General features: G+C 41.5%; 1 protein-coding gene across 3 annotated transcripts in view; it reads left to right on the forward strand.

Annotated features, from left to right (window-relative positions):
* The first annotated feature begins 4,548 nt into the window (after window positions 1-4,548).
* XPO6 (exportin 6) overlaps window positions 4,549-23,184 on the forward strand; it is a 131,602-nt gene continuing 112,966 nt past the window's right edge. For 2 of the 3 annotated variants that reach the window (XM_037814490.1, XM_037814491.1), the window contains exon 1: window positions 4,549-5,156. In XM_037814490.1, coding sequence (XP_037670418.1) covers window positions 5,154-5,156 — 3 coding nt within the window. In that variant the 5' untranslated portion in view covers window positions 4,549-5,153. The remainder of the gene's footprint in view (window positions 5,157-23,184) is intronic. The other variant, XM_037814492.1, reaches the window with a different exon arrangement.

Consider the following 23,184-nt stretch of genomic DNA (forward strand, 5'->3'; position numbering starts at 1 on the left):
TTTTAAAGTACTCCAGTGATCCAATCAAGACCCACCCTGAGTGGGTGGGGCAACATCTCCATGGAAATAATCCAGTGAAAGGTCTTGCCCACAGTTGATTGAGTCACATCTGCATGGGAACACTGAACCAATAGGTTCCAACCTAATAACACTAATACATCTGCCCCCACAAGACTGCATCAAAGAATATGGCTTTTCCTGGGGGACATAATATATATGATCTGGCACAGGCATGCTGCAAGCTGGCAACTCTGATGAAGGTTTTTGACAATTTCCCCAGGAAAAGCTGGGTGGCTGAAGTAGAGACGAAAATTCTCTCTTCTGATTGCTGAAGTCATCACTTCTCCTTTTAAAGCCTTCGACTGATTGGATGAAACATCTCTCATTGCTGAAGGGAATCTTTTCTGTTGAATGCAGATGTAATCAGCTATAGACATAATCAGCTTATTGAGGGTTTAAGTCCAGGAAGTGTCCTCACTGTAACAGGACAGTGCTTGCTTGACCAAACAACTGGGCACCATTACCTGGCCAAGTTGACACATGAGCCTAACCATCACAGTGGGCTTGTAGAGGGAGACAAGACTGGAGAAGTAGGCTGGGACTAGGATGGAAATTGTGATTCATAACTAAGATTTATTGAAAAACTTTTAATGTGCCAGTCCCAGTTCTAAAGACCACACTCGTATCACCTTAGTAATGATGCTGGGCTGGTTCTCTTCCCTCTGAACCTCTGGAGTCTTGCTTCTCCTTCTCTGCCTGATCCTGTGCTCCAGGAGGCCAACCTTTATCAACTGCATCACCAGGCTCCTTTGATCTCTGACTTCCAGCTGGATTCGTCCAATGGGGAGCCCCAACAGGAGGTAGGGGGAGGGAGAGGTGTGAGGCTAGTTTCTTTTATCCACTGGCTTCTTTTGCAGGATCACCTTGGAGTGGCTGCTTCTCTCAGATTCTCTCACAAGATTCTCCCTTCCCAGATTCTGGTAATCATTCCTTCTCTGGCTTAGGGGACTAATAGCCCTGCTGTTACTAGACTTGGTGTATTAGATTTTTCTTTGTAGGATTTCATATACCCTACGCTTTAAAAACTGTCCCTTTTGCAATTCTTCAAGTGCTCACTTGAGTTTCCTGATGAAACCCTAACTGATATAGGAAACTTCCCAGCTGGGTAGGTACTATTATTATTCCCATTTTATGGGTAAGGAAACTGTGGTACAGAGAGTTTAAAACCATACAGGTAGAGAAGTGACAGAACAAGGACTCAATCCAGACAGTCTGGCCTTGGAGACATCAAAGATGTCCAAAGGCCTTGAATGCCAGGCCTCTTGAAGGCCAGAGTGTGTTCCCATCCTCTACAGAGGGGGCCGGACTCTCATCCTTTCTTCTTTCATTAAATCCATGTTGAATGACATCGTTATTCCTGTATCTGTCGAGGAACCAACTTGTTTTATCATCTGTAAAAAGGGAGAATTCCCAGGCTCTCACTTCCACACGGAGCTATGGTAGGGCTCAGAGATCTTGGTCATTAAAAGAGCTATACTGGAGCCTGGGGTGGAGCTTGTGACCCAAGTCCAGCCAAACAGAGCCTCATCTTCCCCTGGCTGCAATGATTTTTTCAGGAGTGGGCATGTGTCCAATCAGAGCATATGGGATTTTTCCTCCACTGGACATTTGTAAGAGAGGCAAGCCATCATATCTACCAGGTGTAATCTCGGGAGCAGGTAAAATCTGGATATGCCAGGGGTCACCATGTAGATAAAGGCCCCCAAATCAAGGAAGCAAGAACCAAGAAATGGTGAGAAACTGGGTTCTGTGATATCGTTTCAGACCCTGAATCCAGCCATGTCTGAAATCCACCCAACCCTCTGGATGGCTCTTTTACATGGCCAACATAGCCTTTTGAGAGTTAGAGTCCCAACTCTTAGAGTATCAACCTTGCCACCTGCAACCAAAGGAGTCCTGGTTAACTCAATCCTGAAAACAGCTTGGGGTGGGAAGAGGACGGGGGAGCCAGGGAGTCTCCTATTCATCCATCAAGACCCAGTTGAAATGTTAACCATCTTTTGTTCAGACTTCCAACTGGGAGCTTTGCTGCCTCGCCACTTCCTGGTGTGCTTAGGTTTGTACATGCCTCTATCAGAGCATCTCTCACACTGTGCTATAATTGTTTGGGTGGCTGTTTCTGCCACTAGGCAGTGAGCAATCTGGCTGAATCTTCTTCATTTTGGAATTCTTCATTTTTAGCAAAAGGCCTGGCAAAAAGTCTAGCAAAGGCACAAAATTGATACTGACTCACTGAATGTTTGTTGAGTGAATAACTGAATGAAGGAGACCAGGGCAGCAGCAGTTGGAAAAGAGCAGGAGGAAATGGATGGGGGCTATTCCTGCAGTGCCAACAAAAAGTAATAGCAGCTTTAAATCTTTTTTTTTTTTTTTTGGAATAAGACAGGCTTGAGATTAATATTAATAACAAAATGTTGTTTAGTTGACTTAGATATAATCCCTGGAGTAAAATTAATAATAGCTATGATTTATTGCCTGCCTTATGTGCCAGGTGTTTTAGGTACATTAAATTCAATGTTCAGTGGAGCCTGGCAATGGAGGCATGGAAGACAACTAGTAGACCCCACAAATTCTAGTCTCTTCTGGAGAACTGAAATCAATCTCAAGGGAGGATTCTCTAAGCCAATCCCACCTTCCTCCAAAATGGCTAGTTCAGGGAAGGGAATGCCTAGGCTGCTTACTGCTGTGAGAAAGGATGTGTGGGCACAGGTGCTCTTTCTTGCTGGATGTGAACGGGGAAGTCTGTGGCTTTGAGAGTTTCTGGGGACCACCTTGAGCACAAGGCTGATATATGGAGGAGAGCAGAGGCAAGAGCATCCAAGGAGAATGGATGCAGGGCTCCCCTCACATCCAGCCTGAAGATGACCTACCTCTACACGTCCTGCTACATGAGCCTTTAAGTGAGTCTGTGTCATCCAATTACAAAGTGAGGAAACCCATACTTCAATGTCACTTGCCCAAGATACCTCAGCTAGTGAAGTAAGAGCTGGGATTCCACCCAGATCTATCTCATCCCAAAGCCTTTGCTCATCTCTCTAAATCGGGCCAAGAAAGGACTAGAAACTTGGCCTCGTTCCTCATTCATCTGTTTCCCTACCTACTGAGATGACTGCTCCTACACATGCAGTTCCCTCTGCTTAGAATATTCTATGCCCCCTCTCTTTCCCTAGCAAACTCCAACTTGCCTGGCAGGCCACAGTGTAAATAAATGCCTCTGCACTGACATCCTCTCCTCTCCACCCCCCATATTAGCTTAGATCCCTCAGCTATTAACTCTCATGGGTAGCTTGTAGTTTTCCTTCATTGCCCTTATCACAGTTATAACAGATTAGTTACTGTGTAATAATTTTTAAAATCATTTGCCCAAATTCCTTAGGGGCACAAGTGTGTCTGTTTTGCTCGGTATTGAATGCTCAGAACAGTGGTAGTCACTTAATGGGCAACAATAAATATTTGATGAAAGAATAAATGAAAGCTGTTGCTCTCTGAGGTAATGAGTTACACCAGAGAGTCTCAAAGTATGGTTCCCATACCTGCAGCATCAGGTGCTTGTTAGAAATGCAAATTATTATGTCCTACCCCAGACCTACTGAATTAGGAACTTTTGGGGTGGGGCCCAGAAAATGTGTTTCAAAAGGTCCTCCAGGTGATCCTGACTGATGCAAGCTAAAGTCTGAAAACCACTGGGTTATACAGATTTGCTCCAATCTATGTATTTGGAGCCCAGCCTAGGGCCCATCCCCTGCTGCTTGGAACTATTTCCTGACTTTTAAAATCAGCCCTTTCACAAATAAAGTGGCTTGGTGGTTAAAACGGGATCCACTACATTCTTTGGCCTCTCAAAACCCTCGTGATGTCTGTTCCATCTGCTTAGATCCCCGCTTCCTGCAGCTGACTTCATTTTTCTCCTTCAGGTCTCAGTCTACATTTTCATCCTTCTCCTCCATTTTCTATCTCAGCTACCTGAGCGTCTGCTTCATTCTCAATGCTCACAGCCCTTCTCGTTACTTACAGTTAGTTTATTCATTTGCTCTTTACTTGTGGAAGATTGCCTCCTGAGGGCAGTGTCTACAGCAGCTTTGCTTACTGCTGTAGTCTTAGCACCTTTTTTTTTAAACATAAGTCTGGATATATTTATTTCTCTCAAATGCACACAAGACAATGCAGAGCAACAAATTCTAGCCTGGTGCTTGGCACGTAAAAGGTGCTCAATAAAGATTTGTGGAATGAATGAGCTAACGGAGAAAGGGAAACCACCCCTTTACTAAAATGGCAGGCTCGCCTCCCTGTACCAAGATGGCCGCCGGCCCTCGTGGGAGCAGGGCGGGGCGAGGCTGGAGGCGGGGCCGGGCGGGAGCCGTCAGGTGCGACCCCGCCCCGCCCGCCCTCCCCCTTCCCCCTGTCCCTCAGCTCGATTCCGGATTGGTCCGGTTCCAGCGCCACAGCCCTGCGGCCGCGCTGTAGGGCCGCGCTGGGCGCTCGCCACTTCCGGCGCGCGTTGGGGCTGTTGGTCCGGGTCGGCTGTGCGGCGCCAGCGGGCGGCTTCGAGCGGGTGGACGTACGCAGGGATGCTCCGGGGGTGGTGGCGGCGGGGGCCGTGTGGACTGAGGAGGCGAGGATAGCGCGGGGCCCCGGGCTTCTCCATTGAGGGGCCGCCGGAGTTGTGCTGCCCAGGGCCCTTCAGCTTCCTCCCCTTCAGCCTCCGGAGCGGCCCCGCCGCCGCCTCTGTCCGCGGAGGCCGGGAGCCCCTGCCTGGGTCCGCAGCCTCCCTCCTTGGGGGTCGGGCCCGGGCGGGGGCCCCGAGCCGGCCGCCTTCCTTGCCCGGCCTCTGAGCCCCACTTCCTGCTTTTTCAGTTTCCTTGCAGAGAGGCGGGTGGGTCTGGATGAATTGCCCCGGGGGCCGCCGTTGAGGCGGGCCGGGGGGCCGCGCTCTTTTTAGAGGGTCCTCGCGGGGCCCGGCTGGGGAAGGGGGTTTTCTTTGCATGGGCGGGGGATTTCCCGAGCCTGCTGGGACCATGACCTGAGCTGTGCCAGCCGGACGTATCCGAAGCTCGAGAGCCAGCTCACCTGAGCCGCCCCCTTCCCTGGCCAGCATGGTAAGTGGGGCGGGAGCCGCCTTCTCTTCCCCTGGTGCCGGGACGGAGGGGTGAGAGCGGGCCTCGGTGCTGCTGAGCCATCGCTTCTCTCCCCGGGGCGGGGAGGCGCGTGCCGAGCCCGGTCGGTGACACATGCGTGCAGGGTTTGCAGCCCCAGTTCTGAGCTCCCATCCCCCCCGGGGACGTCTCAGGGCTGGGAGGGACCTGGAAGCGCAGCAGGCACAACCCTTGCACCTGGCGTTTGCCTGTTTTATCATAATAGCCCATCATGGTGAAGGGTCTCGTCTGTTGAGGGCTTACTGTGTGCTAGGCCCTGTGCTAAGTGATTGGATTATTTCCTTTAATTGTTATACCAACACTCTGCAATAGCTTACGTGGGGAAATTGAGGCACAGAGCTATTAATTGCCCAGCTCAAGGTCAAGCGACTCTTTAAGTGACGATGGCATAATTTGAACCTAGGCAGTCTGACTTCAGAGCTCCTATTCTGTATAACACATTTAGAGAGCTGGGTGCGATCTTGGGGAAACTGAGGGGATTTGTGATTTGCAGAGGTTGCTTGGGTAGATAATCAGCAGAGTCTTATTCTTTGGACACTTAGGCCACTGTTCCTGTTATATGCTTTGGCTTTTTTCTTGGTAGTGCCTGGAGAACTATTTATCCTTCCAGAAGCCACCTTTGTTGAAGATGATTTCCAAATTTTCAGACCCATAGATACTCTCGGTGCCACCTTAGATTTGTGTACTCACATCTATTTGTTAAGTATTTACTTTTTTGTTATTGCACTTGTGTCTGACTCCTCTCTGTCTACTGCAGTAGATCCAGCTCCCTCAAAGATGAAATTGAACCTTTATCTCCCCTAGCCCTTGGCCCATATTAAGCCCATGGTGGAAAGTTGATGGCCCAGCTTGGGTTTGAGTATCTTAGTGACATAACTCTTCTTAAGGCCCCTTTATACTCCTGCAAAGTTTGTGGTGTAGTAGAGAAAGAGATGTGATTGTGTCTTCTGTGATACAGATGTTCAGGCCAATGAGATTTTCAGAACATTCAAGGGGACCTGTGGGTGGTGTGTTAGGTCCTGGACATAGGAAGAGGCCTCTTGCCCTCATAGGGCTTACAAACAGTTGGATCAAGTACTATGCTTAGTATACTGGCAGATGGGTTAAGAGTTCCGGTTTCTTCATATGGAGACTGGATTATTCATTGGAGAATTCTTAAAGCATGGGGCATAACATTTAGTGATTGATGAGAGTATACTCTGTATTTCTTCCTTCATTTATTATTTCAGTGAATTTTGAGTAGCCGTTCTATGCCAGACCCTAGGGAATATACAGATGAACAAGATAGACACAGTTGCTCCTCTCAGGGAGCTTACACCGCTGCTTTAGGACCCTCAGACAGAATTTCATTTTGTTATTGACTCTTATATTCAGGTTTTGTTTTAAACTGGTAGATAGTAGAGCATTGTGGAATGACTACCTTTGAGTCATTATTTAATTGTAAAGTAGTTGACTTTATGGCCCCCCCCATGCACACTTCTTTCTGAGGTAAATTCCCAGCCAAGATTTTGTAACCTGTTCCTCAGTTACAGCGGGTGGCCACAGGATGTGAGATGGATGGGATCATCTAATCAGGACACCAGTGGCTCATCTCCTGTAGGTACCCTAGAGTTCAGGGGCGTGGGTGGGGCAGGCCTTGTCCCAAGAAAGGCAAGGAGGCATTACCTAGAGGGTGTTTTCACTGAGATCATCATAAGCTCTTATTTATTCCAAGAATTTTTTTCCTCTTCATTTCTTATTGACAATGTTATTTTTAAGAGAACTAATTGACATTTAAGTTTGAGCTTTTTAAGTATATTCTCTTTAAAACTGCAACTCTAATAAAGGACTAGAAAATGGTGTACTAGTGATAAAAACTGCCATTTATTAAGCATCTGTGATATGCTAGCTATTTTTCATTTATTCGTTTTTCTTTAGTTGTACAGTATCTGGTAACCACACCAACCCTGCTGGGTTATACTATTGCTCTTGCTACCAGAGGGGGATTTTTACAGACCTGCTTTAGCATACCTGTTTAACAAGTGATGGAACTGGCCTTTGGACTTCAGGTGCTCTATGCATGATGCTGTCTCATGTGGAAGATGATTCGGAATGTGATTCTCCTATTTTTTGTTAGGTTCTGAGATAGAGTTGTGGTGGAGGTTGGGGAGGTGGGGTGTGGGGAATTTCCTTTAAACTATCCCTCTGGGAAGAGAGATCTTGACCTACAAATTTAAAACCAGGTGAAAAAGATTTGTAGTTGCAGTCCAGAGTTACTAAAACAGCTATACCGTAACTACTTTTGGTTAAATCATCATTTTTCCTTGAATTTTCAGGAGTTCTTAAGTGAGGTAATATGTTACAAGTTCCCACTACTGCTCTGAAAGTCATTACTTAACAGTGAATGAGCTGTTGCTTAATATTGATGTTGTGTGCAAAATCGAGTTCCTACTTAAATTAGTGTTTTTTAGTTGCTTAGAAGTTACTTTGGTTACAAAGGCTTCTTATTTTTCAATGTCACCTACGTGAGTGGTCTCTGTAATGGAGGCAAAATCAGACCCTAAGTGTGGCCACTTTGATGGTGTGTCTTCGACTTGTTTATCAACAGTGTTGTACTGTACACCATGCAGTAGGAGATATGAAGGAGTCGTGGGGGTATAGGGAGATGTCAGAGAAAGGTTCAGCAGTACCCAGAGTTTTGTTGTATGTCAGTACATGATTACAGATAGTCTGGGAAGGCAGGTTAAATACCAAGGAATGACTTTAACAGCTTTTGAAAAAATTTAGTACATGACATGGTTCTAATGATGAAATTGTCTGGTAAAGTAAACAAAACAAAAACCCTATTAGTATGGTATGGAGAAGTAATTCTCTACAAAAAGCCAGAGATTTTTTTTGCCTGTTAATTCATTCATGAAATAATTTGACTTCCTGCTATCAATCTTAAAATCCTAGGTGCTGTGGATACAATGTAATAATTCAATAGTTAATATATATATGTATAGGGCTTATATATTTGCCAGATACTTTACTTTCATTAACACATTTACTCTTCCAAATAGCCCTATGAGATAGAGGCTATTTTTATTTCCATTATATAGATGAGGACATTCAAGGCACAGAAGTTAAGCAGCTTCCAATGTCACATTGCAGCCAAATGGTGGACTTGGGATTCAAACCCAGGCAGTCTGGCCCAAGAGTCAGTGCTCTTAACCATTACACTTTCACCCTAAGAGGGGTAGTACTATTCCAGCCTCTATGAGTCAGTTTGGTGGGGAAGATCATATATATATTCTGATAATCACAAGAGACTGTGGTTAAAGTAGAGGAATGGGTTAGTACAAAGGGAGCATATCTGAGGGAGATTAACTGAGGAGAGGGATCAGGAAAGGTTTTCCAGGAGGGTATATTTAAGTTGAGTCTTGAAAGATAAGGAAGAGATTGACAGTTGGACAAGGAAAAGAAGGTTGTTGGCAGACAGTTTTGAAGATCAGATATATATTAATAAAAATAATAGAAAATAACAGGTGTAAAGAGAGTAAAGGAAGGAACAAAATTTGTTGGATGCTTAGGACTTTCTGGGGCTTTATATGCATACAGACATGCAGCACACAACCATGCTATTTTTTTCTCATCATCCTCAGCCCCTACTTTGCTGACTAGCTACTACCTTTTTTCTTTGTTTCTCCTTTGCAGCAAAACTTCTGGGAAAGAGTGGTTTATACCCAGTCTCACCTTCCATTCTCTCTTAAGTCCACTTGTCAAAGTCCCTCCCACCTCTGTCACTAAATCCAACAGTTAGTTCTCAGTTCTCATCTTACTGCATCTACTGACAGTATTGGACAAGTTGAACACTCCTTCTCCCATTAAGTAATTCTTCCTTTGGCCTCCAGAACACTAAGATATGCTGTTGGTTTTCCTGCTACTCTCTCTGATCTTTATACAGCTGGAGTACTGCAGGCCTCAGACCTAGTAAACTCTTCCGGGTCACCTATAAACCAAGAACTACCAGTCCAGACCTCTCTCCTTAGCTCCAGTTTTCATATACCCAACTGCCTGTTTGACATCCATGTTTGTTTGTCAGACATGTTTAAAACTCAGCTCTTGAATTTGCCTTCCAAGTCTTCATCTTCTCTATCTCAGCCAAGAGCAGTTCCATCCTCCTAGTTGCTTGTGCCAAAACTTGTGGCAAATCTTGGAAGTCATCCTTGACCTTTCTTCTCTCACACCCCACATCTGGTCCATATCAGGAAATCTTGTTGTTTTCTGCTTTCAAAATGTAGCCTGGATTTGATGCCTTCTTTTTCCCTCTACTGCTGCCACTCCATTCCAAGCCCTCACCATCTCTTGCCTGGATAACTGCAGTTCCTTCTGATTGTTCTCCAGCTTCTGACTTGCCCTTTTATAGACTGCTTTTAAAATGAGAGCCTAAGTGATCCTTTTAAAAGTCCAAGACAGATCATGTCTTTCCTCTGTTCTAGTGCCGCCTCCTTTTACTAAGAGTAAGAGCCAAAGCCCTTGCTGTGGCCCACACAGTCTGACATGACCTAACTGTGCCCTGCTTGTTCTGGTCTGCTGTGATTTCTGAACTCAAAGGGGAGCTTTGCTCACTTTATTCCTGCTATCCTGGCCCCTTGCTTTTCTTCAAACAGTTCAGGTGCCTTCCTGCCCCAGGGCTTCTGCCTGACTTTTGCCTCTGCCTGGACTGTAGCATGACTAACTTAACCTTCTTCAAGCCTTCTCAAGAGTCACCTTCTCACTGAGGCCTATCTTTACCACCCTATTTAAAATTGTAATCTTATGCCAGATCCTCCTGTCCTTCATGTCCTGCTTTACCACTTCTTGTAGCATTTACAATTTTTTTAAACATTTTGTATGTTTAGCACATTTATGAGGTCTAGTTTTTGTTGTATCCCTCTGCTAAAATATTAGCTTCATAAAGTTAGGGATCATCGTTTTGTTCACTGATGTCTAGAACAATTCCTGGCGTAGTAGACAGTTAAAAAATATTTGTTAAAATAAGGGATGAAGTAAATTGTGGCAGGAATGCTGTCCAAGTCTTGTTCAGAGGGGGCTTTAGAGAGAGAGGGAGAAAACTAGGTTCCCTATGATGAGTAGAACTTAGAGAGAGAGGATATTTCAGAAGAGGAGGTGGGTATAACTAAATGCATAGTGCTAAAAAAGGGGTGAATAGATTGGTTTGGTCATGGTGGAGGTTTTTGTGAAAAAGCTGGAGAGAAGGGTAGTTCATGCCTAGATTATGGAGGGCCTACTCTAGGAAGTTTGACTTCATTTTTTGGCTGGTTCTTTGTTAAGGGAAAACTAATCCATCTGTAGTATGTAGGTTAGGTTGGCATGAGAAGCCAGCTATGACAACAAGCTGTGTTGATATGACAAAACCCTGTTCTTGGATGTGGAAAATAGTGGAGAGGAAGACTTGAGTAAGACTGATTCCAGATTCAAAGGATGAAAAAAAGGGAGAAGCTCAAGCTGATTTTGGAAGCCTCTAACCTTGAATAACTGGGAATAGTGGGAGGCTTTAATTGTTGGTGGTTTGGAATTGGTGGGAGTGGAAGAGATGACAGAAAAACTGACAGCAAGAGATGACAGTAAAAGGGCATGTGTTGATGACATATGGGATTTGGCTATGTTGGTAGGTGTTGGGCAGTTGCTGCTGTGTTGAGATGAAGATAATTAGCACTGGGCAGGAAGAAGATCCTGAAGATTTTAGGTAATTGGATTGTTAACATTAATGTCCAAGTCAAAGAAGATGTGTTAGCACAGCCTGGGGTGGAGAGGGAGGGAATTCCTGAAAGTGTAGTCTCTTACTTTTTCAGCCCCCTGCTTCTCCACTTCCTCACCCCATTCATTCATTCTACAGCCCATTTAGACTGACTGTTGTCTTTACCACTTTTCAAAATTCCTATAACCTCTGGATGCTGAATCCAATATAAATAGCCTGTATTCAGTCCTTATGTTCTCTGACGTCTTGTGGCTTTTGGCAGCTGTTGGTCTCCTTTTCTTTCCTTGAAACACTGTTTCCCTTGGCTTCCATGATGTTACTGCCTTGATTCAGCCTCCTTTGATCTTCTTTCCCGTGACTTTAGCTGCGACCTGTGTACCAGTGAGAACTAAACCTTTCGCTTCAGTCTTGGAGAACCACTTGAGTATTCTGTAGCCATCAAATTAAACATGCCTAAACCAAATCCATCCTCTTTCGTTCAGGTCAGCACCTCCTCCCTTGTTCTGTTAATGACCTTATCCATTGAACACTCATACGATAAACCCGAGTCATGTTGGACTTCCTCTTCTTCAGCTGCCAACTTTCAGACCTCTTGATGCTGCTGCTAACATATTTGTCTCCCAACCCTGGCCTTTCCCTCCATTCTCGCTGCTTTGCTCAGGCAGCCATTGTCTCTCGCTTTGACTGTTGGTACCTTGATGGAGCTCCAGCTTCCGGGTCCTGCCGGACCGGATAGAGCCCAGGTGTGATTGTGGCACTTGACCCAAAGCCGTTCTTCAGAACAGAGTGTCTGTTGTCGTCAGAGACCAAATTTTATCAAGGCAGAGGCATGGAAAAGTACATGGGCCCTGGATTCTCAGATATAGTTTCACTCATTTTTTGTTTTCTCAGTGTGGGTGAAGATGATTTATTAAATCCTTAAAGTGATTTATTTGAAATATCTTCTAAAATTTTCCAAATCGTACCTTGTTCTCTAGCCACCACAACTTGTTCCCGGGACATGGAGTATGCTTTCATACTTCTCTGTCTTTGTTCTGCAGTTCCCTCTACTTGAATGCTTCTTTTTTGCCAGGTGAGATCTTACCTAGTGTTTCAGGGTCCCCATAAACAACACCTTTTTGAGGCTTTCCAGCCACTAGTTAAGCACTTACTATGTTTGATTATAGTTAGGTGTTTTGGCTTTTTGTTTTGCCTTTATTATTTTTATTTTCATTATGTAAGAATTACAAGACTACATTTTTATTGTGGAAATGTCAGACATTTCAAAAGTTTGAAGAGTAAAATGTGAAGCTCTTCCATCCTTTCCTTTGCCCTGTCCTCCTTCCTCCCACCCCCACCCCCAGGCTGGGGGTAGGGGAGATTTGTTCTTTGAGTCCTTGTCAGGGTGAGTCTTACTCTTTGCTTCTCCAATGCCTGCTAAGCATTCAGTAGGTAGTGGCTAATTGAAAGCGTCAGGTGTGAAAACAAATCCAAGAAAGTCAGTGTAGTCAATGACGGTAGCAGTATTTGGAGTGTGGTAAGATTGCAATAGAGGATGAATATGGTAAACATACTTTTTCCAAAATCCATGCAACCAGCCAGCTCAGATAACTGCATTCCCCTCAATCCCTGCGGGGTGGTGGAGGTGGGGAGCAGGTGAGCAAGGAGAGTTGTTAGAACAAAATGTGTGTAGATGGTATGCTTGCTTACTAGGAGCTCCAAAAACTAATTGCTGCTGGAAGAACAGCTGGGGAACAGTTGGGAGTGGGGGTAGGGTGAGGTGCGGTAGTTGGTAGATACTAATCCAGGAAACTCAAAAGGTGTAGAAGTTGAGGGAGGTTAAAGAGGCTAATGGGAAGGGAAGGAAGCTGGGGGATAGAGGAGGAAAAAAGGTCCACATATGTTTCATAGTACACTCTGTGCCAAGCACTGTTTCGGGGGCCCTCATGTGTACTGCATACTGAACCTCATCTAACCTCTCACAGCTGCTCTGCAATCTAGGTATTTTCTGTAGGTATTTTAGAGTTGAGAAAGATTACACTGAAGCTTGGGTAGGTTAATGTTAAGTAGCTTGTCCAAAATGAGTGAGTTGGTAGAGACCCAAGATTGTAACTCCAAAGCCCATGTTTTTTCTATATCACTGTGTCTTCTTAAGCCTGTGTGTATAGGCAATACCCAGGTAGGCATATTGTCCCAGGAAAGTCCATCTAGCCATCTGACCATAAAACTCGCAAAATATGATTCATATTAGAAAGGGCAAGATGGTAAAAGTTACGCTGCTAACAAAAGAGATACCTCTGCATATCCTATAATGTGAGAGAATAGAGAAGGTATGACAGTTGAGGGCACAGAGTTCTGGTCCACATTACAGGACATCAGCAGACAGGAAGGTAGCTTGATTTCTTTTGAGTTTCAATTCAGGTAAACCCATTAGGCTTAGCATGAGCAGTAGTCAAATTAAAGCAGCCTGCTGGGGTTTTATGTGATTATAATGAAAAAGATCTCTGGTCTATGGCTTCCTGAAAAGGTAAAGTATTTATGAACTAAACGTACCTGGAAAAAAAAAATCATTGGTGTCTAAATTGACTAATAATTGTGCCTGGGAAGATCTGTTTTTAAGAGTAACAACTTTAAATTTTTAAAAAAATGACGTTTGCTCATTAAAACTAAACAAAACAAGCAGTATCAAAAGGTAAAAGAAAATGCAAAAAAAAGACCACGAAAAACCCCAAATCCTACTACCCTAAACTGTGATTAACATTATATAAACATTCCATCTGTCTTTGTACCCATACATCTATTATAGAAGGATAAATGTGATGAATACCTTAAATAAGCACTTTTATTCAAAAAAGTGATCATGCTGATTTTTCAGATTGTGCTAGTTTTAAAATAAAAAAAAAACCAATTTATCACTTGAATTTTTAGAAAACTTTTTATTTTGAAATAACTAGATTCACAGGAAGTTGCAAAAATGGTAGAGTCCCATGTACCCTTCACCCAGCTACTCCCAATGGTGACATGTAGCTGGGTGCAGTAAACCAGGAAATTGACATTGGTACATGTCAATCAATTATTAACTAGCCTACATATCTTATTTAACCTGCATTCATTTGTACATGTGCATATGGTTCTGTGCTACTTATTCCATTTATAGATTCATAAACCTGCCAGTACAATCAAGGTACAGAACTGTTCCATCTCTGGAAAAGAACCCCGTCAATACAAAGAGGTAGTACTCTTTGTATTAGCAGCCACCTGTACCCCCCTCCCACCTCCAGTCACTAATCATTTCACTATCTCTATAGTTTTGTCATTTCAAGAATGTTAAATGAATGGAATCTGTATTATGAAACCTTTTGGGATTGACTTTCACTAAGCATGTAGCCCTTGGGGTCCATCCCTATCACTTGGATAGCAGAAAAAGAAACGAGTGAAATGAAAGGAATTGTCAAATTTCAAATGAATTTTTGCTTCAGTAATGATTAGGTCCTGATAAATCCCTGTATGGTTAAAAAGGATTATGAAAAACATTAAGATGATGGTATCCTTTGTCATAGATATGTATTCCATGTTTCAGCTCTAGACAGCATGAATGAACTTCATAATAGGAAAAAAAAATGTGCATTCCTTCCACTGCCCCTCTTTACTCCTGATTATTATTTTTACTTTTGTAAAAGTCTGTTCTATAACCATAATTCTCTCCATGTTACTGTTAGTTTTATATTTTAAAGGATTTGGTGTTCCCCATGGGAAACCCTTTATAGTTTTTGTATTTCTGAATTCTTATCTCCCTGTTGACTGGATTTTTTTTGGGTGGGGGGGACCACTGGATTTTTAAAAAAAATTGTATCCTCTTTCTTTTTAAATACAGTTTTATTGAGATATATTCACATACCCTACAGTCATTCACAGTGTGCAATCAACTATTCACAGAGCCATGATATAATTGTGCATTCATCACCAGAATCAACTTTTGAACATTTTTCTTAAAAACAAAAAAAAAAGTGAAAACACCCCAAACATTCCATCCCACCCTATTTTTCATTTAGTTTTTGTCCCCATTTTTCTACTCATCTGTCCATACACTGGATAAAGGGAGTGTGAGCCATGAGGTTTTCACAATCATGCAGTCACACCATGTAACCTACATAGTTATGCAATCGTCTTCAAGAATCAAGGCTGCTGGGTTGCAGTTCGACAGTTTCAAAGTATTTCCTTCTAGCTATTACCATACACTAAAAACTAAAAAGGGTTTATGTGTTAGCACATAAGAATGCCCTTCAGAGTGACCTCTCAACTCCATTTGAAATCTCTCAGCCACTGAAAACTTTTTTTTTTTTTTTTCCATTTCACTTCTCCCTTTTGGTCAAGATTTTCTTAATCCCACAATTCCATGTCTAGGTTCATGCCCAGGAGTCATGTTCCATGTTGCCAGGGAGATTTCTGTCCCTGGGAGTCAAGTCCCACGGAGAGGGGAGGGCAGTGAGTTCACCTGCCGTGTGGGCTTAGAGAGAGAGGGAGAGCGAGCAAGAGGCCGCATCTGAGCAACAAAGAGGGTCTCTGTGGGAGACTCTTGACACAATTATAGGTAGGCTCAGCCTCTCCTTTTCAGCAACAATCTTCACAAGGGCGTGCCCCAAGATCGAGGCCTCATCCTACCCAGCTGTCAGTCTCAGTGTTTGTGAGAATACCAGTAAGATTTCCGCATTCTTCCCCAGTTCCCAGGGGTCGCTGCAAATATATCCTCCTCCTCTACCCAAATTACTTTGGGATATATCAGGATTTCACACTAACCTGTACATATCTACCAGATCTTGCTTCCTAGTCAAAGGTCCATGTAATTAATGGTGTTTGAATAACTGACCATACAAGTTAAATTATTTAGTATGCTACAGAAAATATAGATCCTGCACCAAATAAACATCTCTTCCCTTGGTCTCACACAGAAGTTGAAGTTTTAAAACGTTATCAATATCGTCCTTTACCCTTTGGCCTGATTTGCCTTAGTCCTAACCAGCTCTACTTCATTCATATCTCTATTTGAGGTCTGAACTCTTTTTCAGCTTTTTAAAACAATTGCTGTTTGAGATAACATTTACTGATTTTATTGTCAATTTTTTTAAGGTTGTTTGCTTTTTTATTTGCTGGATACTTGGCTGGGTGTAAAATTCTTGGGTTGCATTGTCTTTAGGTTTTGTAGTCATTGCTCCACCATTTTCTGGAGTTGAATGTTTTGATGATTCTTTTAATCCATTTAATCCATTTAATGTTGATTGGCTATATTATGTCACTGGTAATTTTTTTCAAAAGAGTTCATGGTTGCTACATTCCTGAATTGTTTCATGTCCAAATTGTCTGTCTATTGTCCTTATCCATGAATGATAAGGGTGTACAATACTTATGGGACGTGCATTCTTTTTCTAGGAACTCTGTAGACATTTCTCCATTGTATTCTGCCACTGATAATGATGTGTGGAAAAGCCTGGTTAGCTTAATTCATGTAACATCCTCTCCCATCCCAGTCAGCTAACTTGCCTCTTCTTCCTAGTTGCTTGTAAAACTAATGTTGGAGTTCAGTTACTCAATCAGGATATCTCTTAATGTGGATCATTTTTATCAGTTTCCTTGGAACATGGTGTCCCTTAATGCATTTGCCCAGTTCCCTAATGTTGGTTATTATGTATTTTCAGCATTTGCTGATAATACCATCAATACTACAACAAACAAATCAAGTATATCTTTGCATACTTTGTGAGACTGTAGGATAAATTCCTAGAGTGGAATTGTGGGATGAGTAAGTGCATTTAAAATTTTTGGTAGGTAGTGCTAGTCCTTCAAAAAGGTTGCAACAGTTTATTCTCTCACTGGTAGGAGAGTTTCTGTTTCCCCACACTCTTGTTAACACCATTAAAAATTTTTAAGTGGAAGGTGAAAATAGCACCTCATGAATTAAATGGGAAGTCTTTAGTTGTGTGTTAAGTGGCATATCTTTGGTTGTTTTATTGCTATAAGTATACATATATACTTTTTCCTGTGTCAACTACCATTCCTGATCTCCTGATTGTTGTATATTTTTCTGTTGGGCTGCTCAACTATTTTTTTTTTTTTTAATGTAATCCGGCTGACTAATTTTAGAATGTTGACAAAATTGGTCACATTTGGAATAGCTTGCACATATGGTCAAGCTGTTGCAGGATTACTCTCATGCCGCTGATTTTAGTCAGAATAAGAGCACTGACATTTCATGTGTACCGATAGTCTTGGTGATGGGACAAGTGTAATCTGATAGTTTTCTAAGGCATCACAGATTTACCTTTTGTCTGATTGTTTTAGTTTGCTAATGCTGCAGAATGCAAAACACCAGAGATGGACTGGCTTTTATAAAAAGGGGGTTTATTTGGCTATACAGTTACAGTCTTAAGGCCATAAAGTGTCCAAGGTAACACATCAGTAATCAAGTACCTTCGCTGGAGGATGGCAAATGGTGTCCGGAAAACCTCTGTTAGCTGGGAAGGCACGTGGCTGGCGTCTGCTCCAAAGTTCTGGTTTCAAAATGGCTTTCTCCCAGGACATTCCTCTCTAGCAAGCTTGCTCTTCTTCAAAACGTCACTCACAGCTGCACTCCGTTCAGTCTCTTTGAGTCAGCATGTTTTATATGGCTCCACTGATCAAGGCCCACCCCGAATGGGTGGGGCCACACCTCCATGGGAGTATCCCACCAGAGTCACCTCCCACAGCTGGGTGGGGCACATCTCCATGCAAACAACCTAATCCAAACATTCCAGCTTAATCCCCACTATTATGCTTGCCCCACAAGATTGCATCAAAGAATATGGCTTTTTCTGGGGGACATAATACATTCAAACCGGCACACTGATGATTCATGTTATTGAGGCATGTACTCCCACCCCTTGCTTGGTTTCCTATTTGTCATAATGTAAGAACCTTCTAGGAATACAGGCTTAATTGTAGAGTTGTGGGAAAGATGATCCATTGCCAGAAAGTTGTCCAACTCACCTTGGTGAAGTGACTTCCTGGTGGTCATTAACCAGTTTGTTGCTGGTTCTGTTAATTGGGTTTATCAACTAGAGTGTGAATTTAGGATGTGAAAGGATACAAAGTAGCTTGTAAGCGAGTTTACCAGTTATGCTTCCGGTTTCTCTGATTTTCCACTGAAATTCTCCTAATATGCAGAGAGAGCCTATGCTAGTTAAAGGAAGGCAGCTATCCTGGGACTAGCAGTTGTAACAGCTTTCTGTTAAACTGAAATTTCTTTAAGATCTTTGGTTGTGCCTTAAACGTTTATTGTTTAAAAATTAATATTTAATGTGTGTGTGTGTGTATGTATATGTGTGTGCTTATTTATCTGACTGTAACTTAACTATGTTAATGTTCACGCTCAAAAAATTAAAGGTCCAGGCACATGTGTTATGTTTGAGGAGCACAATGTGGCCTTCGTCTGTCTTACTGGGAGGGTGACTGGCCCATGTTTCCTGAGCCTGTTGAACAGGCAGTATATTACTGAGAAGTTCTGAAATATCACATCTTGGTGTATCTGTAAAGGAGAGTTCTTATGAAGAGAGAAAAACCTTGATGGCTTTTGAAAAGACCTCAAAGAAACCTATGAAAACATTTTGAGAAACACTAGCAAGCCCCCCTTTATACATCAGTAGTGAATAGATTGAAAGTAAGAGCTCTGAGTTGGCAGTTTTTATTGGCACACTCAGTAGACCCTTGATATTTAACATTTGCATTTTTGCGTATTTGTCAGTAACCTTCAAAGCCTTTGGTAAATAATTTATTTTGAAGAGGTATGACTTGAATTGCCTTTACTTGTCTAGAGCAAGCCACTTAGCTGGCTCTAGTGAGTGAGTCTACCTGACTGCAAGCTCAGTACAGAGTTCTTTACTTTTCAGGCTTATGACTTGGGAGTTGTAAAAATCTTCATTACCATGTGGAAAATAATCCCCTAAAAGTTTTTCTACTAATCGCATTGGTGATGAAAAAGAAAAAATATGAGGAAATTAAAGTCCTTAGGAAATATAAATTATGAAGAGAGAAAATTATAGAATATTAAAAGTAGGTGTCTTGGATTGATCCTCTATACAACTGTGTAGAAAGAAAGAAAAGCCGTTCCTAAAATTGGGTGAGTCCTGAGCCGTTGCAAAAATTGTCGAATTAGAGAAAGTTGAAAAGGCACTTAACTTGTAGAGTGAGTCTGCACTGGAATGTGTATAATTCTTTACTGAAATGGGCAGTCAGGAGCCTGAGGAAGCATAGTTGGTGCATTTGGGGATCCTTTGCAATATGGTTGAAAAATAACTGGGAATTCATCAAATCTATAGCTATTGAATATAAGGATGGTAAAGGGTAAATAGAAGTTCTGGAAGTTTTTAACCCTGAATGAGGAGCTGTACAGGTGAGCATGTGATTACAGTGCTAGGAGATAAGTGCAGAAATAGAACCTTTTACGGGGTGAAACAGTACTGTTATTATTTTTTAAAGCCTGACTAAGTTGGGGATGGAAGGGTTATATCAAAGAAGGCTTCCCAGAGGAGGTGACCACTGAGTTGGGTTTCAAAGGATATGTATGAAGTCACTAGGCATAGAGTTTGGGGATGAGGTGGGGAAGCAGAAGGACATTTTGGGCAGATGGTGTCAAAGATACACATGGAAGGGTAAAACAGCTCAGTGTGTTTGGGTCAGTTCTTGAGGATGAAAGCTTTGAAATGTTGAAGAACAGGGTGCCTAACAGGCAGTACAGGTGGTTTCTGTGAAGTCAGCTACTCCAGGAAAGGCTTTTGTTTAATTCATGAGGAAAGGAGCCATGTGCTTTATTATTACCCAGGAAATTATTCATCTATGCATTCTACATTTGGAGAAAAACAAATTAATCTGTCAGGAATTTATTTACTTTAAACATTTTATTCTGACATAGTTTTAGACTTACAGAAGAGTTGCAAAAATAGTACAGGGAGTTCCCGTATACTCTTCTCCCATAAAGATTTGTTAGAAAAGAAAATACTGCGGTAGCCAAGCCTTCCAAGATTTGTGGCCAATAATTTAGCTAAATCTCTGCACCTTTTTCATTCTATTACTGTTTGACAATTAAAGTAGGTATTGATGTTACTATAGAATTACAAACTCTTCTCTGTTTTGTATTGATTTTGCTAATTTTTTATTTTCCTGATTATAAAAAGTATTTTGAACCCTCTAGAAAATTCAGTTAAGTATAAAAAAAGATAAGAAATTACCACCATCTGATTCATCTCTAATAACATTTTGGTTTGTGTCCTTCTAGTCTTTTTTCTCTACTTTTAAAATATGGTTGAGATCAAACTGTAAATGCACTTTTTTCTTCTGCTTTTTCCACTTAACATTATAGCATTAGTGGTTTTCTAAATCATTAAATACTTCATAAATATTTACCATGGCTGAGTAATATTGCATTGCATGGATTCTTGGGCAGTTATATTGTTCCATTTTTGCCATTATAAATAACATGTGATTAATGTCTTTGCAAAAAGCTTTTTATGTATTTCAGAAAATTGCCTTAGGATAGATTCCCAGAAGCATCCAAGAATGTGGACCTTTCCTTTTTTTAAAATAACTTTTATTTTAGAATAGTTTTAGATTTTGCATGAACTTTTTAAGAAAATTTTTTTTTATTGTGGAATGTAACATACATACATAAAAGTGATAAGTTCCAATGTACAATTCAACAAGTAGCTATAGAGCAATTTTCAAAGAATTTTATGGGTTACAATTTCAGTTATTTCCTTATTGTGAAATATATATGCAGAAAGATGATAACTTTCAAAGTACAATTTAACAAGTAGTCATATAGGAAATTTCAAAGAATGTTATGGGTTACAGTACCATAGTTTTAGTTATTTCCTTATTATGAAATATAACATACATGGAAAGATAATAACTTTCCAAGTACAATTTAACAAGTAGCTATAGAGTAAATTTCAAAGAATAATATGGGTTACAGTTCTACCATTTCAGTTCTTTCCTTCTAGCTATTTTAATACCCTAACAACTAAGAAAAAATATATATATATGAAGATTCAGTATTTGTAATCCTTTGTTAAATTCTGTCTTTTCTGTTGCTACCCTTCCTCTAGTCACTTTCCTGATCTTCAGGGATGTCTAGGCAGTGACCACCCTAACTTGTTCATGTTGAAAAGGGGTGTAGACATTATGGGAAAGGGGGATGCATCTGGTTGAGGTTATTGAAGAGGCTGTTGCTTCTGGGTTTGGTGACTTCTCTGGCAGAGGAACACTCTGAAGAATTTAAGTTTCTGAAAAATAAACTTAGTGAGTGAAACTTTTATAGAGTTTCAGATAGGGACCAAGGTATTCTTCAGGATTTTCAGGACTACTGTTGATTTGGGCTTGTCATGCTGTGGCCATTTGGCATATCTAACGAAGCTTGCACAGGAGTAACCTCCAGGACAGCCTCTCAACTCTATTTGAAATCTTGTAGCCACTGAAACCTTATTTTGTTGCCTTTCTTTTCCCCCTTCTGGTCAAAAAGGTGTTCTCAAACCCTCGATGCCTGGGTCAGGCTTATTCCTGTGTTCTGTGTCCCGCATCGCCAGGGAGACTCACTCATAGTATGAACATTTTAAAAGTACTTACCAGATGTTTCCCAGAGCAATATACCAGTTTATGCTGTCTACCAGTTGCAGATAAATACACTCAAAAGTACTGAGTAGTCTTAAAAAGAATGGTTGCTAATTTTATAGGTTAAAAAATGGCTCCTCATTATTTTGTTCCTTAATAGCTTTTTTTTTAAAATAGGGAAAGTTATCATTGAGAAGTCTTTATTTTTCTCTCCCAAATAATAGGGTAATGGTTGTAGGAGAGAAAACCCTCATGCTTACTTTGCTTACTGTTTAATATTTAAGTATCTTATATTTAGTTTAATGTCTTAGAAGTGGTGCCTAAGCATATTTTGATTTTTTTCTCAGTGGTAAGTTGATTCTCTTTTTTGTTATAGTGGTAAAATACATACAACATAAAATTGACCTTTTAACCATTTAAAACTGTACAATTCTATGGCATTAAGTACATTCACAATGTTGTGCAACCTTCACCGCTGTCTAGTTCCAGAAATGTTGCATCACTCCGAACAGAAACCTTGTACTCATTAAGCAGTCATTCGCCATTCCCTGCTAACCCCGGTCCTTGGCTACCACAAATTTGCTTTTTGTTTCTATGGATATGCCTATTCTGTAGAGTAAATATAAATAGTTTCATGTAGTATGTGGCCCCTCAGTGTCTTTTAAAGCAGATGAATTAATTAGGTAAAATTTGTATTGAATCTGTGTATTTTAGTTTGAAAATTGATAATTATCTGTGGCAACTGTAATGAATTCAGCGTATTTAGTTGACGAGGATGCTCCGTTCTCGAACCATAAAGTAGTTTACAGTTGTTGTCAGAGGACAGAGGGCTATAGCCCTTGGGTTAGGATGGCATATGAAATCAGGACAAAGATAGGAAAGGTGTGGTACTTGGAGAGTGAAAGCCAGTGAAATGTCACACATTTCATAGCTGGGAATAATGAGGAAAACCCCTCTAGAAGTTAACCTTTAAAGCAGCATGATTTGGAGAGCTTGCCAGGTAAAGCACTTGCCTCTCTGTCATCAAAAAAAAGCTAGCCTAGAAATGAACAAGTTTGTTGGCAACAATGCCTAATACATAGGACCTCAGAACATGTGTGAATTTTGGCTAAACAACAAGAGTGGGGACAAGGACAACCAGAGAGGGTCCAGAGTAAAAGAAAACGGGGCATCTGTTTCTCAGTGTTTGATTTCTTCTTCGGGGTTTCTGCGTGGTGGGGGAGTATTGTGCTTCTAGGTGGAGTGGTTTTCATTCTTCAGGGAGAATTTTTTCCGAATTGGGAATGAGGACTTCAGAGTTTGATCAGGCATTCTTTACTGTAATTTGGTTTCCTGAGGATACTTAACACACCGGAATGGAGTACTAAGGGAGAGCTTGGTGTAGGTGGAGGACTTTATTGAAACAAAAACAACTTCTGTAGTAAATTCATAGGTGGGCAAGACAGTGTCTTGTTTATTACCCCCCCTTCTTTTTTTAATTAGTGTGGTACATTTGTTATAATTGATGAACCAGTATTACTAGAATTATACTACTAGCTAAAGTCCATAATTTGCATTAGGGTTCATTCGTGTTGTACAGTTCTGTTTTTTTTTTTTTTTAATTTTTATTGTGGTAAAATATATAGAACATAAAAT

The sequence above is a fragment of the Choloepus didactylus genome, chromosome 21, assembly GCF_015220235.1.
Source record: "Choloepus didactylus isolate mChoDid1 chromosome 21, mChoDid1.pri, whole genome shotgun sequence".
Classification (NCBI taxonomy): domain Eukaryota; kingdom Metazoa; phylum Chordata; class Mammalia; order Pilosa; family Megalonychidae; genus Choloepus; species Choloepus didactylus.